The 16777-nt window shown below is 45.5% G+C and overlaps 1 protein-coding gene across 1 annotated transcript in view; it reads right to left on the bottom strand.

The window, feature by feature from the left end:
* Positions 1-319: 319 nt before the first annotated feature.
* LOC147641497 (lipoyl synthase, chloroplastic-like) overlaps positions 320-16777 on the bottom strand; it is a 28013-nt gene continuing 11555 nt past the window's right edge. The window contains exons 5-7 of the mRNA XM_086783199.1: positions 1169-1340; positions 983-1093; positions 320-683 (exon numbers count right to left, since the gene is read on the bottom strand). Of these exons, the coding sequence (XP_086639325.1) occupies positions 609-683; positions 983-1093; positions 1169-1340 (358 nt within the window). The 3' untranslated portion in view covers positions 320-608. The remainder of the gene's footprint in view (positions 684-982; positions 1094-1168; positions 1341-16777) is intronic.

Here is a 16777-nt window from a genome sequence, read left to right on the forward strand (position 1 = left end):
TGTTATGAGGCAATGTAGAGGAGCAGAGAGGCTGACTAGTCATTGGGGCTAAGAGGGCTGGTAACACGCTATGGGATGTCTCACTTTTGTCATCTGGAGGAGGTTTATGAGAAAGACGAAGACCAAGGTCATTTGGGCATCATGCAAAATGGGCTGCTCTGAACAAGCACATCTTTTTACATCACTTCCCACAAATTTCTTGAGGCTGCCCAACTTGGTAGGTGCCCACGTTATCAACAGCCATGCTTAAAATCGGCATTCTACAATTCAACCTATCCACACCACATCCATATGATCAGCTCCCATTAGAAATATCCAATACTGAGTACGGTCTAAACATTAAATCCACTAAAATATCTCACCTTCATCCCTTCAGTGTGCATTTGTCTCACCATCACTTTTAACCCTAATAGGGGTTTGGAAAATAGAGGGGACAGATTTTATGATACAAACACTAAGGATTAATGCACCTTATGCGGTTTTGTTTGGAGGTGGTGGCAGGAGGCCGTTGTTTGCGGGGCATATTAGTTGATTGGAAAAAACCTTGCAGACTCAGTCCGCAAGAGTATGATTTTACCAAACCAGCAACAAAAAAGGTAGGCAGTTATTTAGCCATCAGCCAACCTCTGTTTGCGTATCATGCTTTCAATGTAAAACTCTCCAGCTCTATAAGAAGAACGAACCTGCCAATGCAGCAAGTTGATTAGCACATCGTAAATGCGCACATACAGACCACCACCAAAAGGGAGTTTATACCATAACAACATCAACCGAGAGTTCAAATAATTGTAAGATCACTCCTAATTGACATTGAAACTAAGGTTCTTTACAGACATAACCCCCACCCATGAAAAGGGGAGATCGCAGCTACCCGGCCCTCATGGCCAGGGGATCTCCCCTGCAACCGTTGCCCATTCAATGGGCAGGGGATCTATCTGTAAAGACCCTAAAACTCTCTTCAAAGGCCTTCAGTAGTACTCACCAGTGGACCACTGGCTACATATCTGAACCCAATGGATTCACCATACTCTTTCCAAAACTGGAATTTCTCTGGCGTCACATACTCTTTCACCGTCAAATGCAAAGGTGTCGGCTGGAAAAACAAAAAAACCCTCTTAAGCCAAATGAGTTTTATTCAAACTACTCAAGTCTTTTTCCAGTAAGGTACCTGTAAGTATTGTCCGAGTGTCAAAATATCCACCCCATTCGCCTGTAAGTCTTCCATCGTTTGCTTTATCTCCTCATCAGATTCTCCTAATCCTAGCATGATGGATGACTTTGTGACCATGCCTTGCTTTACTTGTTTGGCATGCTTGAGGACCAGAAAACTTTGGTCGTACCTGTTGCCAAAGCACCAATTCAGATTTTGCAGTGGTTTCTTAACCTTGATAGTATCAGCACATAAAACAGTTCAAAAAGGTTATTTAGTCACTCCACATCACCATAAGTTTATATTCAATTACATAAATAAGCTTGACACACGGCAATAAACAGGAATAATCTCCAATACAGTACCTTTTCAACTGGCCTTAGGCCCAAGATCCTCCCATAATTATCAATTTTTGCCGCCCATAGGCGATGCCGCCGAGGAAGCACCTTGTGGGGTTTTGAACCTAGGACCTCCTGGTCCTAGAGAAACACCTTTACCACTTCAGTTATCACCTCATTGGCAATCTCCAATATAGTATCTAAAGGACCATCATGGGTGAATGCACCCGCCAGAGCCATCACATTGAGACAGACCACAAGAGTCACACGGGAGCGAGCAGCAATACTACAGCACGCCAAGCGCCCCCCCACCCCCACAGCAGACATCTAGTCTACAGATCACATCCTACAGCAGCACCAGACTACTTCCACTCAGCTATCCAACTCGGTGGACCTAGGCGACCTCTTGACAGCTGCTTTTGATTGCCCATGGCCGATGTTTTACATGGACGACTACCACAGAGAGGTGCACCCTAAGGAGCTCTGCACGTTACCTCATCTATCACTTAGCTCTATCATTGTGTACCCAGCTGTTACCCTTTTGCATTCATTTCACTTCATTTTTGTACTAACTACAATGAGATTTACCATGGAAACATTGTAAGACTTCGGTCTCATAGGCCAATTCGGCCTTTTGTAGACCTTTAATATAACTTTCTTTCTTTTTTTATTTCTCTGCGATGGACCACCTCCCACCACAACAATATGACCTTGCCTCCCCTCTCCTACAGATCACACAAGGAAAGATCAACCGGCTCACCCGGTTGGACCTCTTCAGATAGCATATTCGGGACACTTGGGTGACACCTGCAGCTGAGCTTGGCTTGAAGATGGCCTTCTGCCGAGACCGTCTCCTCCGACTCACCAAAGATGGCTTCCTGCTTGGAGCTACCTACATGGACGTCCACATGTCACATGCCATGAGGATTGCCATAGTCTCATCCCATCGCCTACACATAGAGACTGGGACAGCCACAAGAGTGAAGAGAGAGCACAGGATTTGCAGATTATGCCACAGAGAGACGGAGACAGAGGAGCACTATATCTGCTGATGCCCAATATACTATGAGATTCGGGGGAGATTCCACTGCCTCTTCAGAGAGCTTTGGTCCACCCTCCAGGATTATGGACTTCCTAGACCACAGATGCCTTGGTATGTTTCTACTTGAGATGTGCAGCCACCAGAGGATCCTCTCCAAAGACCCCAAGCCTAAGGTGCCACCCCTTTCCTGACACGCGACTATCACCAGCTTCTTCACAAATGGAGGGGACAAGAACACCACTGATGCATCCAAGCATTTAGGTCATTAGCATCAACATCATCATCATCAGCAGCATCACCATCATCATCATAATCATCAAGAAGAGGGTTGGGAACCCTGTCGGCAGTCATCACGGGCACTCAATCTGCTGTCGGCAGCCCATGGGGGACCTAGACAGCCTGTCAGCAGCAGCAAGCAATGGCCGGCAAGTGTTGGGCAGCATACAGAGCAAAGCGCAGCATTTAAAGTACAATATCATTAATATTTGTCCAACAAACAGCCGACAGCTACTGGTGCTGGCTGACCTGTACCTCAGCATACTATATAAGCAAAAGTCCTCATTTTCAGCAAAGCATTGAGTCATTTCATCAGTCCATCATTCTCAATAGAGCACATGTAGGGCCACAGGTCAACACCTTTGGGGCTGACCAAGGGCCTCCGTCATGTACATACATTCAGCCACCTTTTTGTACCGTATAATACAAAGAAAACCCTGACACCAATCTCTCTCTCTCTCTCTTCTATCTCCACTGCCTTAATCATGTATGAATCAGCATCTTGTTCTTAATCAAGCTTGGGACTGTGGATCAGTACAGCAAGGCTTCCACGCATGCAACACTAAGTTAAGAAAGTATCGGACTGGTTTGCTTGACAACATTCGAGATTTCGTGAATGTGCTTGTGCTTGAATGATACCATCCAAGATTTGATGCAGAGGTTGATGAGCTAGAGGAAGTCTACAACCTGGGCAGATGGTGTTTCACAAGGAGAGAAAGCTACTTGGTGGTAAGCTTTCCAAGCGATACCTTGTGAAGTTCAAGAACTATTTGCCTATCAACACAAAATGGGTTAATGAAGACTACTTCAAAGAATACCCATAGCTTCTTCAGGCATATTTGGAGGCTTTTCAATTGAGGTCAATTGTTTAGAAGCCCAGGGGGATGTCATAGGTCTATTACATGAAGTTTGTGCCACCCTAGGTAGGCCTATTTCATAAAATAAAATAGGCCGCCGAAGTGGTCTTCCCCTATTTCGTGCCAAGGTACGAGGGGGGGCCACGGAGCTGCGTGTCGCCCGTACTGAGGCCAGGACTCAAACCACTTATCGGAGGCCAAGCCTCGTGTCACCCGTAGTGTGGCTACGACGTGGAACCCACACAAGGATCCCAGTTACGCTTCCCACTCGTGGTAAGTATTCATTTAAATCTTTCTTTATTTCTCTAAGACTTTATAACCTTGGCAATTCACATTCTTTTAAGCTGGGCACCAGCCACTAGCGAGTGCACAGCTCAGCACCACCACCTCGTGATGCTAACTTTTGTGCCTGGTCAAAAGCAAAAGAAAGCTTTACAACAACTTGAACCAACTCTAATACCAAATGTTGGTGCAAGGCAATAAGCCAAGAGAAAAATGGAAAGCTTGTAGACACAGAATGTAACACGCGGAAGCTCTGGGAGTCTTCTTTCAGCCCTGAACACTACTGGCAACATGCTGATGCAAAACGCAGATATAGAGAGAGAGTAGAGAGAGAGATATGCTGGAAATTCAGTATATTACTATAGTACAAAAAGGTACTTGTCTACAGCCCTAGGCTGCCTTGAAGAAAAGGTGATAACACCCAAAATTCTGTCCCCCTATGGGACTCCTAATGACCCAAATCCCTAGAGGATTGAATGGCTAGAACTATGAGCATCCTCGCCTATTTATAGGCTCTTGAACCAATAGATGAGCTGGCCGACTGCTGGTCGGCCAGCCGACTGGCATTAATATCCCTTAAAGGTGATGCGCCTCTGCAGCCGCCTCAGTCTGGTCCAGCCGACAGCCTTCTTTTGCAGCCGACAGTCCCCTCTTGCAGCCTGCCTTGTCATCCTGGTCCCCTCTGGCCGAATCAGCACTTGATGCTCCAAAATCTGGTTCATAGTCTTTATCTGGTTGCCTCTTCTGAACCAGCACCTGAGGATTGTCCATGGCATTGATCATGCACATGACACAGAAAAAGAACACAACAGTCAACTTGCATACACTCAGAAGTTGGCAGTGGAAATCACTCACGTAGAGGTCGTGAGAGATACCTTAGCGAAAGTAAAGAACTTACTAAGTACATAGGCCCAAATGGGGTCAAATCATAAAGTGCCAAGTGTCCCTATAAATGTGTAAGTGAGTCTAAGGTTATAAACCAACCATAAGTGCATCAAAAACTCTAGTGTGTCCAGCACTTGTTAACCCTTAACACCTACATATATTTCCACTATTAATATCTCCTACAAACCCCCTTGTGGTTGCTTCTTGCACATCCTTCGGCCCTTGTCAGTACCTAATTACCAACATCTCTTTGCAGTTTGGTTCCCAGTTGTTCATTCTAAGATGAGGTCCACTAGCAAACGCACCAACGGGGGTTGCCAATGTCTCTCCCTTGGTGTGCAAGATGACTTTGCTAGTCCAAAATAAAAGAAGACTAGATATGAGCCAAGAGAGTTTTGTTCATGGCATGTGCAACTTGGCGGAAGTAAAGATCCATCTTGGTAGTTGATAAAGATGCACCTCCTGTAGATGCGAAGCCTCTAAGTAGACCTAATTTATGAATGGCCTCCTGATCACTCAAGTGATATCATACATTTTTTTTATCAGTGACACCCCGAAGCCGTAATAGAGGCCAAACATGCCCCCTTGGCACCTTGGGACGCCTCCATGCCACAAGACTAAGGTGGGGAAAAAAAGGCAGCCTACAATGTGATCATTGCAAAGAGACCATAACGTGGAAATAACCCCCCATTGTAAATGCTTCGTTGTGCTTAGCAAAAGACTCAATCACTACCAAACTGTCATTTGGGAACACAATGATCGATGATTCAAGCTAATGAAATTTGTTGGGGCACAAATGGCACGAATAATTTTAAACCCAAATAATGTTTGGAATTGTATGTACTAATTCTCAGCTCGTGAAAACTTTTGCATATTGTCATAATTTAGGGATTCTCCGCACCGTGGACCTCTCGACAAGCTTTGGACCTATGGACAAGCTCCGTAGTATGTGGACATGGCACCTAGCTGGCAGGGAACTTACGTCTAGCACTATTACAAGACTGAGTATTTTACCTCTTTTCTTAAGCACTGTGATTATGTTTTAAGCATGTTTAACATTCACTGATCATGTTTTAGTCTGTATGTGCATGTGTAAGTTTATACACGTGTGGGTGCAAATACATGCTTGGTGTGTGTGTGTACATGTGTGTATGTGTATGTATGTATTTTTGGTATGTTTTTCTTACTGTTTTGCAGGTGCAGCTGAGACCATCTCTCTCTTTTGTTGGGCAGTCAAGGGCAGCCCAAGGGCAACCCAAAGGACTACATGAGAAGCAGTTAAGGGGCAGCCTGGCGGGGCAGCATTGGGGTGGCCAAGGGCAGCAGTTAGAGAGCAGCTTGATGATGCAACAGCAAGGGCAGCCCTGCAGCGCAGCCCAACAGGCCAGGCAGCCTGTCCAGATGACGTGGCAGGGGCGCTAGGCTACAGCAGAAAAGGAGAGAGAGAGAGAGAGAGAGAGAGAGAGCAGCGCTGAAACCTAAACGCAGAGAGAGAGCAGCGCCCAAAACGCAGAAAGAGAAAAGCAGCGTGAAAATTCTCCCGTGTGTGCGCTTTTCTATAAAATAAAAGTGTCCAATGAGATTTCATAAAAAAAAAGCTAGTCTTTTTAGCCAGAAATTGGATAAAAAGGGGACCAAGGCCCATTGTAACCCACGTGAAAAATTGGGTGAAAGCTTCGAAGAGTCTCCCTTTGCGTTAAACAAGGAGTTCTCTTCCTGGAAGTTTTACAAAGGCTACGCTGACTTCAAGAGAGAAATAAATACCTACGGGGGTGCCACGCTTTGGGGCCTATTGGACTCTTGTGCAGGAGCCCTCTAGCTCCATCTCTTTTTCTTTTTCTCTTGCAAAGTTTATTATTCTAGTTCATTAAGAGTTTTAAGTGTGATTAAGCTGTGCTCACCGCCCGTCAAGTCTGTGAAGGCCGTTTTCAAGGTTCCATAGCCGGGATCCATCGTCAACTTTTTCAAGAGGGCAAGCCCGTGGTCGACACACTTAATACTATGGCTAGAACTAGTGCGGAGATGAAGGAATTGTCTTCAGAAGAGGACGACTACTACGAAGAAGACGAGGAAAGCGAGCAAGGAATACCTCCCGATATGCCAGAATTTGACGATGATGATGCCACCTATGAAGCAAAGATGTAAAGCTTGATGGAGGGATTAATGGAACTCGCGAAGGACTCACGTTTTCCACAAAACTTCAAAGTTGATTCTAAACCACGGAAGCAGGGGTCTGAGAAGAAAGCTAGACCTCAACATTCGGCTCCCATCTACCCAAATTTTCAGCCATACCCTGATTCTTCTTCTTTTTCCCCACCTACCTATGGAAACCCTGCTAATACTTCTCATCCTGGTTACTTTGGCAGAGGCTCTGTCTTTCACTCCATGACGGGTGTACCCAACATGGGCATGCCTGGGAGCTATGGTATGCAGCCAGGTATGTATGGAGGAATGCCAAGAGGTATGTATGGAACTTACGGTGGTGGTAGTGGAAGTGCTTTTGGTATGCTTGGTCTGGAAAGTGGTATGATAAGCATGGGGTCTAATGCTGTAGGCAATTCTTTTCTCAAACCATATCCCTATGATAATCTTGTTCCGGGCGAGAAGCCAAAAGATTATAAAGAGGGTGGTGCTGCAGTGAAGTTTGATACTTTCAGTGGTGCAAAGGAACGTTTGAAGGCTCTCACCTTCATTCAGCAGTTTGATGCTGCATTCTCTGGTGGTAACTTCACAGAGGCATCTAAGGTACGGAAGGCAGCTTCTTTCCTAAAGGGAAATGCTCTTCAATGGTGGTCGACTCTTCTTTATCAGGGCATAGCACCAAGCACTTGGGTGGAGTTCAAGCAAATCTGTAGCAATCTGGAAGAGTATAACAAGAAATTTTGGGATGCTCTGCTGCCGGTCACATCCTTTAGGCCAGTGTCACTGGTTGAGCAGGTAGAGACGTATTGCTGTGGGTTACCCAAGGAGCTTCGTGACTATTGCATTAAAACAAAGGTCACCAAAATGACTCAGATGATAGAATGCTCAGACTGGATATGCCATGCTTACTGTGTTGGGGTAAAGGCGTTATGCCCACCCTTATAGTGTGTACAAGCCCATAAGTTATAGTACATAGTACACTTAGTACTTTTAATGTACTAAGTGCACTATGTGTACTAGTGCAATATACATGTGTGATAGGGGAGTCACACACTCATGCTATTGATGAGTTGACTTATCCCCACAACTCTCTCTCTCTCTCTCTCCCGTGCTTCTCTGTGTATGTCTCCCATGAATGAACTCTAACCCTAACTGTTTCTCCCCATCAACTGGTATCAGAGCCTCGTCTGGCGCAGGCAAGTAGCTTGCGGGTGTGTGTCCAAGCAAACATGGCTGAAGGCCGATATCCTGTACATGTGAGCATTGGTATGCTCAGCGCTGGACTTGGGCGTGAGAAAATCACAGAGCAGATGTGCGCTTGCAGGCAGAGCCGATAGCCTGGAGTAGAAGTGCAAGGAGTAGGCGTGTGCTGTCTGGCTGAGCGTTGAACGCTAGACGCCTGGCCAACTGGAGTAGAAGCGAAGGCTGCTGGGCATAGTCGTCGGCTGAGCGGTGAATCACACGTGGGGCGAAGGCTTTAGTCGACCGCTGGTTAGCGAGCGAAGGCGCTAGGTGACGAAGGTAGCAAAAGAGGCGAACACAGGCGAAGTCAACTGCGGGTGGCGCTCATAAGCGTGCGAACCAGAGCGTTGGCGAACAGGCACTAGGCGAGCGAAGGCGCTAGGCGATTCAGCTGGCTACGTAAGCGACTCCAATCGTGTAGGCGCTAGGTGACGAAGGCACCCGAGTAGTCGACAAGCAGCGTACACACTCTCGTGCCGTTTCTGAATCGTAGTGCTGCCCAGGCAGCCAGCGTTACCCTGGCTGCTGCCCAACTGGGCTGCCATGCAGCCAGCACAGCCAGAGCAGCAGCGCCCACAGCAGCAGCAGCAGCAACAGCACTAGGCGTAGCCAGCGCCTGCAAATCAACGTGCAGCAACAGCCAGGCGCCGCCGTACAGCACAGCAGCAGCAGCAGCAGAATCCTCCTTTTCTGCAGCAGCATCATCATAACCCCCCTCTTTTCCTGCAACAACAAAAATTTAGCCTGCAAATTGCAACTGAAATCAGAAATCAGAGGTATTTTGCTTCAATTTTGGATTTTCCTTGTCAATTCAATAAATTGAGCAAGTACAGGTGCCCAATTGCTCAATTTTTTGAGCAAAATTGGCAAAATTGGGTGACATTGGTCACAATCAGGATAAATTTGCAGGAAATTGGTCAAATCAGGATCAATTTGCAAGAAATTGGATGTCGAAATTTGGGGCTTTTGATGTAATTGTGCAATTAAGCACTCATACATGCTGTATGATGTGAAAAATCGCACATTTGGGCAAAATTGCAGCAAATTGCAGCAGATTGCAATGCAAATCAAGGGGCTTTTGTGCCGATTTGGTTGATTTGCATGCAGGCAATCGCATTTGATGCTGTGGATAATGTGCTGATGCCTTACAAGCACTCAATGTACCTGTAAATCAAGGGGCTTTCATGTATTTGATGTATATGTGGCCAAGGGGAAGCATCGTGAACACTCTGGATGCCTTCATGTGCGTCAATGTACCATGTATGATCAGGAATTGATCTCAAATCAAGGGGCTTTTCAAGTTTGTATGCTTGTTGAGCTTGACAAAGCAGCAGGCAAGACATTTATGCCTTGAATCCTCAAAAATCAGCTTGCAGTCAAGGGGCTTTTGCCCAATTTCTGTTCGGGACTGTTGTATGCAGTGTACAGGACTGTAAAAGTCTGATTTTCACTCATTTGGACAGCCAAGAGAGCATTTATTGCTACTGTACCTGTTGGTACAGATTTGGCACAGCTTTGTGCATGTTTTGGCATGGCTGTACACTATTTTGAGTGACCAAAAGGTTCAATTTCAGCTGCTGAAATTGCCGGTACAGGTTTGGTACATCATTGGTGAGCACTTGGTACTGCTGTACAGTACTTTGGAAGGGCAAAAGAGCACATTTAAGGTGCTGTCCAAAATCTGCAGCAACCAGATTTTGGTGTTTTCATCACAAAAAGTGGGAGAAAAGTTGCATTCTTGCTTCCGCAGTGGGAGATAAAGCTTGGGAGAACATTTGTGAGCACTTTGTGTGCTTTGGGTGCAGTGTTTGCACATCTTGGGTGCAGTGTTTGCACATTTGCAGGGAGTCAGGCATTAAAGGTTGCATATTGCTATGGCAACCACAGGTGAGAGCTCTTCATTGCTTCACATCAAGAAGCTTGAAGGCTCGCAAAATTATGATATTTGGCAAACCCAGTGCTACAATGTGTTGCTTCAGAAAAAGCAGCACAAGCCTATCAAAGAAAGGGGTGTGATGCCCGCTTCTCTTACTACTGAAGAGTGGGAAGATATGGATGAGCTGGCAAGATCTACTATCATGTTGTCTGTGTCAGACTCATTACTTTTCAGCATTCGTGAAGAGAAGACAGCTTGGGGAATGTGGCAGAGATTGCAGGACTTGTATGCCCAACAAAGTGCCTCAAGCAAAGTGTATTGGTTGAAGAAACTCATAGGTCTTCAGATGAAGGAAGGGGCTTCTATGACAGCCCATCTAAATGAGTTTAATGGTATTGTCAGCCAGGTCATCAATCAAAAGTTGGCAATGGACGATGAGTTCAAAGCCACTTTTTTGTTATGCACTTTGCCAGAGAGTTGGGACACATTCAGGACAGCCACTAGCAATTCGCATGCTATGCTGTCATATGCAGATGTTGAGGGTGCTCTTCTTCAAGAAGAGATGAACAGGAAAAACAACTCTGTTGGAAAGTCCAATGCAATGAATGCACGTGGGAGATCCCAGCAAAGGGGGAAAAGCCAAGAAAGGGGAAGGAGCAAGTCTCGCTCCAAAAAGGATTTGGAATGCCATTATTGTGGCAAGAAGGGACACATTAAAAAGCAATGCTACAAATGGAAAAATGATCAAAAAGAAAAGGGAAAAGGCAAAGACAAAGAGAAGGATGAAGCCAAAGATGTAAAGCCAAAGGGCAAAAGTGGAGTCAAGATTGAAGAAATCAATGTGTCACATGCAGGTGGCAGTGAGGATGAGGTCCTATTTACGTCTTCACTTGATGCCCATTCACTTCTTACAGGTGGTCATGGTATGCACTCATGGATCATTGATTCAGGTGCCTCCTTTCATGTCACAGGTTGTAGAGACTTGTTTGTCAGGTATACTGCTGGCAATGAAGGAGTGGTTTATTTGGGTGATAACCATGCATGCAAGATACTTGGCAGAGGTGATGTGAGGTTGTATTTTCAGATGGCTCACAGCTTATGCTCCATGATGTCAGGCATGTGCCTGAGATCAAGAAGAATCTGCTTTCTACCGGACAGCTTGATGATGCTGATTATGTTACCACATTTGGTAGTGGAAAGTGGAAAATTAGTAAGGGCTCACTGGTTGTTGCCAGAGGCTCTAAGGTGGACACTCTTTATTTCATGCATGCAGGTGTTTGTCACCATGCTAATGTAAATGCAACCGAGCTGCCGGAAATCTCTATGTGGCATAGCCGGTTGGGACACATGAGTGTCAAGGGAATGGAGCAATTGTCTCGTTTGGGTTACTTGCCTTCTCTAAAGTTTTCAAGTTTTCAGTTTTGTGAGCATTGTATATATGGTAGGCAACTACAGTGCCCCCACAAGAAAGCTCTTGGACAGAAAGATGCTCAGTTAGAGCTTGTGCATACAGATGTATGTGAGATGCCTCAGCTTTCTTTGGGAGGGGCAAAATATTTTGTGTCTTTTATAGATGATGCCACACGCAAGGTGTGGGTCTATCCTCTTCGTTTGAAGAGTGATACATTCTCAGTGTTTCAGAAGTTTGTTGCTCTTGTTGAGAATCAAACTGACAAAACACTGAAGGCTTTGCGTTCCGACAATGGTGGAGAGTATATGTCCAAACAGTTTCAGGACTTTTGTGATGCTAAAGGCATCAAGAGGGAGCTCTCTACTCCTTATGATCCTCCACAAAACGGGACAGCAGAGAGGATGAACAGGACCATTCAGGAGAATGTCCGTTCTATGTTGTCACATGCTGCATTACCTCATGGTTTTTGGGCTGAAGCTGTTATGACAGCCGTTCACCTTATAAACAGGTCACCTAACACGAGGCTTGGTGGGAAAGTGCCAGAAGAAGTATGGACAGGGAAGCCTCCGTCATACAAGCACTTGAGAGTGTTTGGTTGCGTTGCGTACGTGCACATACGCAGGGAAATGCGCACCAAACTTGATCCTAAGTCTCACAAATGCATATTCCTAGGATATGGTGACAGAGGTGAAATGGGATATAGACTTTGGGATCCCATGAATAGAAAGATCATACGCAGCAATGATGTCATTTTTGATGAAACATGCATGTATAAGGAGCCTGCAAGGCAACAGGAGCCTGGCAGAGTCATCTTTGATGATGATGGACATCATGGACAACAACAAAGGGCTGTAAATCAGCCATTACAGCAGGAAAACCAGCCCTTAAATGGTGCTGAAAATGGTCCAAATGGACAGCCAGATATGGCAGAAGATATCCCTATGGATATACCACAGTTGGAGGAGATACCGGGCATGATTTTTCAGCCTTATGGCATGGAACAGGAGCCACCAATGGGTGATATGCAGGCTGGACAGCAACCTGCAAATGATGGTCATTGGGTACGGAGGTCCACAAGACCCTCCAGAGTCCCTGACAGGTTTGTTCCAGGGGTTGACTACTTGATGCTCACTGACTGTGGGGAGCCCTCATGTTATAAGGAGGCTTTACAGAGGGCAGACAAGGCTCTATGGGAGCGTGCCATGAAGTCAGAGATGGATTCTCTGCATAAAAATGGAACTTGGAAGTTGGTGCCTTTGCCTGCAGGCAAGAAGGTTTTGCCATGCAAGTGGGTTTAGAGGCTCAAAGTTGCATCAGATGCTAAGCCAAGATACAAAGCCAGGTTAGTGGCTAAGGGCTTCAAGCAGGAATATGGTGTGGACTTTGAGGAGATCTTCTCTCCAGTGGTCAAAATGACCACACTTAGAGCTGTGTTGGCTTTGGTTGTGCATGATGATCTGGACTTGATTCAGATGGATGTGAAGACTGCTTTTCTTCACGGTGATCTCCATGAGGAGATATATATGCAGCAGCCAGAGGGTTATGCAGTGAGTGGAAAGGAGAAGCTTGTATGCAAGCTGAAAAAGAGTCTTTATGGGCTCAAACAGGCACCAAGAGAATGGTATCATAAATTTGATACATTCATGAAATCTCAGAAATTCAGGAGAAGTGACATAGATCACTGCTTGTACACCAAGAAAGCTTTGGATGGCAGTCTATTGATTCTCATTTTGTATGTTGATGATATGTTGATTGCCGGGAAATCTCGTAAAGAGATGGATGCTTTGAAGAAGAGGCTGCATGAAACCTTTGATATGAAGGATTTGGGTGATGCAAATCACATCTTGGGTATGCGGATACTTCGGGACAGAAATCAGCATGTGTTGTATTTGTCTCAGAAGGAATACATTGGCAAAGTCTTGCAGAGGTTCAATATGGACGGGGGGAAGAAGACTAGTACTCCTTTGCCTCCATATGTGAAACTCAGTGCTATGGACAGCCCACAGTCAGATAGAGACAGGGCTGATATGGCCAAGATTCCGTATGCTTCAGCTTGTGGCAGTCTCATGTATGCCATGGTTGCTACTAGGCCGGACATTGCATTTGCAGTGGGAGTAGTTTCTAGATACATGGCCAACCCTGGCAAGAAGCATTGGGAAGCAGTGAAAGGTGTCATGAGATACCTGAAGGGCACACAGGATTTGTGCATTTGCTTTGGCAAACAGGATGCATTAGTGCATGGTTACACGGATTCGGATTATGCCGGTCATCCAGATAACCGGAAGTCTACTACCGGTTATGTATTTACATTCACAGGAGGTGCTGTGTCATGGATATCCAGGATGCAGAAGTGCACTGCCTTATCTACTACAGAGGCCGAGTATATTGCAGCCACAGAGGCTTGCAAGGAGGCATTATGGCTATCTCGGTTAGTGGTTGATTTGGGCTATACAGGGGATATTCCATTGTTGCATTGTGACAGTCAGAGTGCCATTTAGTTGGCAAAGAACCCTGTTTTTCATGCAAAGACGAAGCATGTGGATGTGAAGTATCACTTCATCAGAGAGGTGATAGAGAACAAGCAAATTCAGCTTGTTAAGATTCACACGGATGACAACCCGGCTGATCTGTTGACGAAGAGTTTGCCTCCGGAGCGGTTTGCTCATTGCAGACACTTGATGGGCATTGGATGAGGCCATTTTCAGCCTTGATATGGTCTTGTATATTATCATGTACATGCTGATTTTTCTTTTCCTTTACTTAAGGGCACTTTGCCTTTAAGTGGGAGGTTGTTGGGGTAAAGGCGTTATGCCCACCCTTATAGTGTGTACAAGCCCATAAGTTATAGTACATAGTACACTTAGTACTTTTAATGTGCTAAGTGCACTATGTGTACTAGTGCAATATACATGTGTGATAGGGGAGTCACACACTCATGCTATTGATGAGTTGACTTATCCCCACAACTCTCTCTCTCTCTCTCTCCCGTGCTTCTCTGTGTATGTCTCCCATGAATGAACTCTAACCCTAACTGTTTCTCCCCATCATACTGGTCAGATGTCAGGGTTCAAGGATCAACGTCTCTTCTCAAAGAAAGCATCTAAAGAGACAAAGAAGACCAAAGACACTGAACCACGAGAGAAGGGGCAATCCAGGAAGTGGAAATTTCAGCCCTTACCCCAAAGAACAAATGAAGAAAAGAAAGAACTTATAGCTGCCAACAAATGTTTCTTTTGTGGAGAAGAGGGACATCGGTACTATAGGTGTCCGAAGAGAGCACTTAAAGGCGCAGATGATTCACAGGAAGAGCCTAACGCAAAGAAACAGAAGCCGTCTGCTGGACAGATACCTGACTTGATCGGGTTGAAGCAAGGGGACGCATCTTCAGAGTTGTGCAGAGCATGGGGAAGACTTCAAGATCAGAACGTTTTGATCTTTTTCGACCCTGGGGCTCGTGCAAACTTCATCACCCCCGAGCTTGCAGCAAAGTTGGAAATCAAACCAGAGGAGATGGGTGTGTTGCATGAGGCTACTTTGGCTTGTCCTGGACATACGGTTGAGGTTACGCCGATCATTGGGAAACTGCGTCTCAGTGTGTAGACTTACAAGCGGTAGTAGATACTTTCAATAGGAAAATTACTCTCTCACAAGAATAAGGAACACACTCTTGATGTTAAGCTTAAAGGAGAATCTATCCCTGTTGTATCGGCTTCAGCCATTTCTCGTTTAATGAAAAAACATCTTTCTGTTTACTTAGTGTATGTTAAAGAGAAACAGGACACAACAGAGTCTAACCTGTCTAAGTTGGACAAGGAAAGAACGGATTTTCTCAGAAGTTTTCAAGATTGTTTTCAGAAGCTTTGCCAAGGAAGTTGCTGCTTGCTAGGCCTGAGAATCATGTGATTGATTTGATTCCTGGGAGTTCGCCACCGAATAAGCCACCTTATAGGGTACGTGCAACCCACCAAGAAGAGATTATGAGCCAAGTGCATGATCTGTTGGACAAAGGGTTGATTCAACCGAGCTCTTTGCCCTATTGTTCACCAGTGCTTTTGGTACAAAAGAAAGATGGTTCTTGGTGGATGTGCATTGATTACAGGGCATTGAATAAGATTACCATCAAGAACAGAATTCCTATACCAAGAATCGATGATAAATTGGACCGGTTACAAGGAGCAGCTTACTTCAGTCGCATTGATCTGAAGAGTGGATACCATCAAATTCGCATCAGACCAGAATGTCACATGCACTCTACACTCAGTGCATGGTGACAAACTGGCTCATCATCAGCAGTGCAACAGTTGTACAGTATTAGAACCCAATAGGATGATATTTGTTGTACACCGTGACCCCATTGTACATCCTCGGTCCAGGATAAGTCAAGCACGAGCTATGTAGATCATTCCTCAGCCTTAGCGGGTCAGTCAGTCAGTCAAGTCCCTTAACCCACTTGGAGAGAATCATTCATGCATATAGAGTCAGTAGAAGCCTTAGGGTTTGCATCAGAAAGCACTCTGCATCTTGCATAATATGCATTCATATATCTGTGCATCATTTAGAACATCCCAGAAGCCTTAGGGAATTTACTAGGATTTATCTGGTATTTTTCCCATATTTTTGGTATTTATTTAGCATTTATTGTCATTTATAAATATAAACTTTATTAAATAAATGACCAGCCAACTTGACCAGCCTCTAGTTAGTATAAATAGGCTTGCATAGGGCTTAGTTTCCCATTCAGTCTTCAGTGTGCTAAGAGCTTTCCTCCTCATCCCTAGGAGTTCCCTTGCCTTCAGCACTAGACTAGTCTCATCCAGCCCTTGGTGTGCTTGAGTTTGCTTCAGCCAGCCCTAGTTCTCCAATGCATGCAGTTCAGCAGTCCCTACAACTATAAGCGCATCAATTCAGCAGTACTAACGCAGCCATTCAGCAGTCATAACTCAGCAATTCAGTAGGACAGCATACAGGCGCAGCCGTACAGTCCTCCACAGTCCCCAAAACAGCAAACAGTCCTGCGTTTTCTGTCCAGCAACAGCCCACAGCCCTGCGTTTCTGTCCAGCATCAACCTGCAGCTTGCATTTCAGTCCAGCCTCATCCATACAGCCTGCATTTCAGTCTACAGCACTCCTCAGCCTTCTAATAATCATCATCCACATCTGCCCCAGCCATCTGGTGAAGGTAACACAGCATTCATAAGCATTTACAGCATTCTAACATAGCTTAGAACAGTCCGCCGCCTTCTTTTCTCAGCCTCAGGTGTGCAGCCCTTCCTCAT

The sequence above is a fragment of the Cibotium barometz genome, chromosome 1, assembly GCF_041138505.1.
Source record: "Cibotium barometz isolate CiBa-2024 chromosome 1, ASM4113850v1, whole genome shotgun sequence".
Lineage (NCBI taxonomy): Eukaryota > Viridiplantae > Streptophyta > Polypodiopsida > Cyatheales > Cibotiaceae > Cibotium > Cibotium barometz.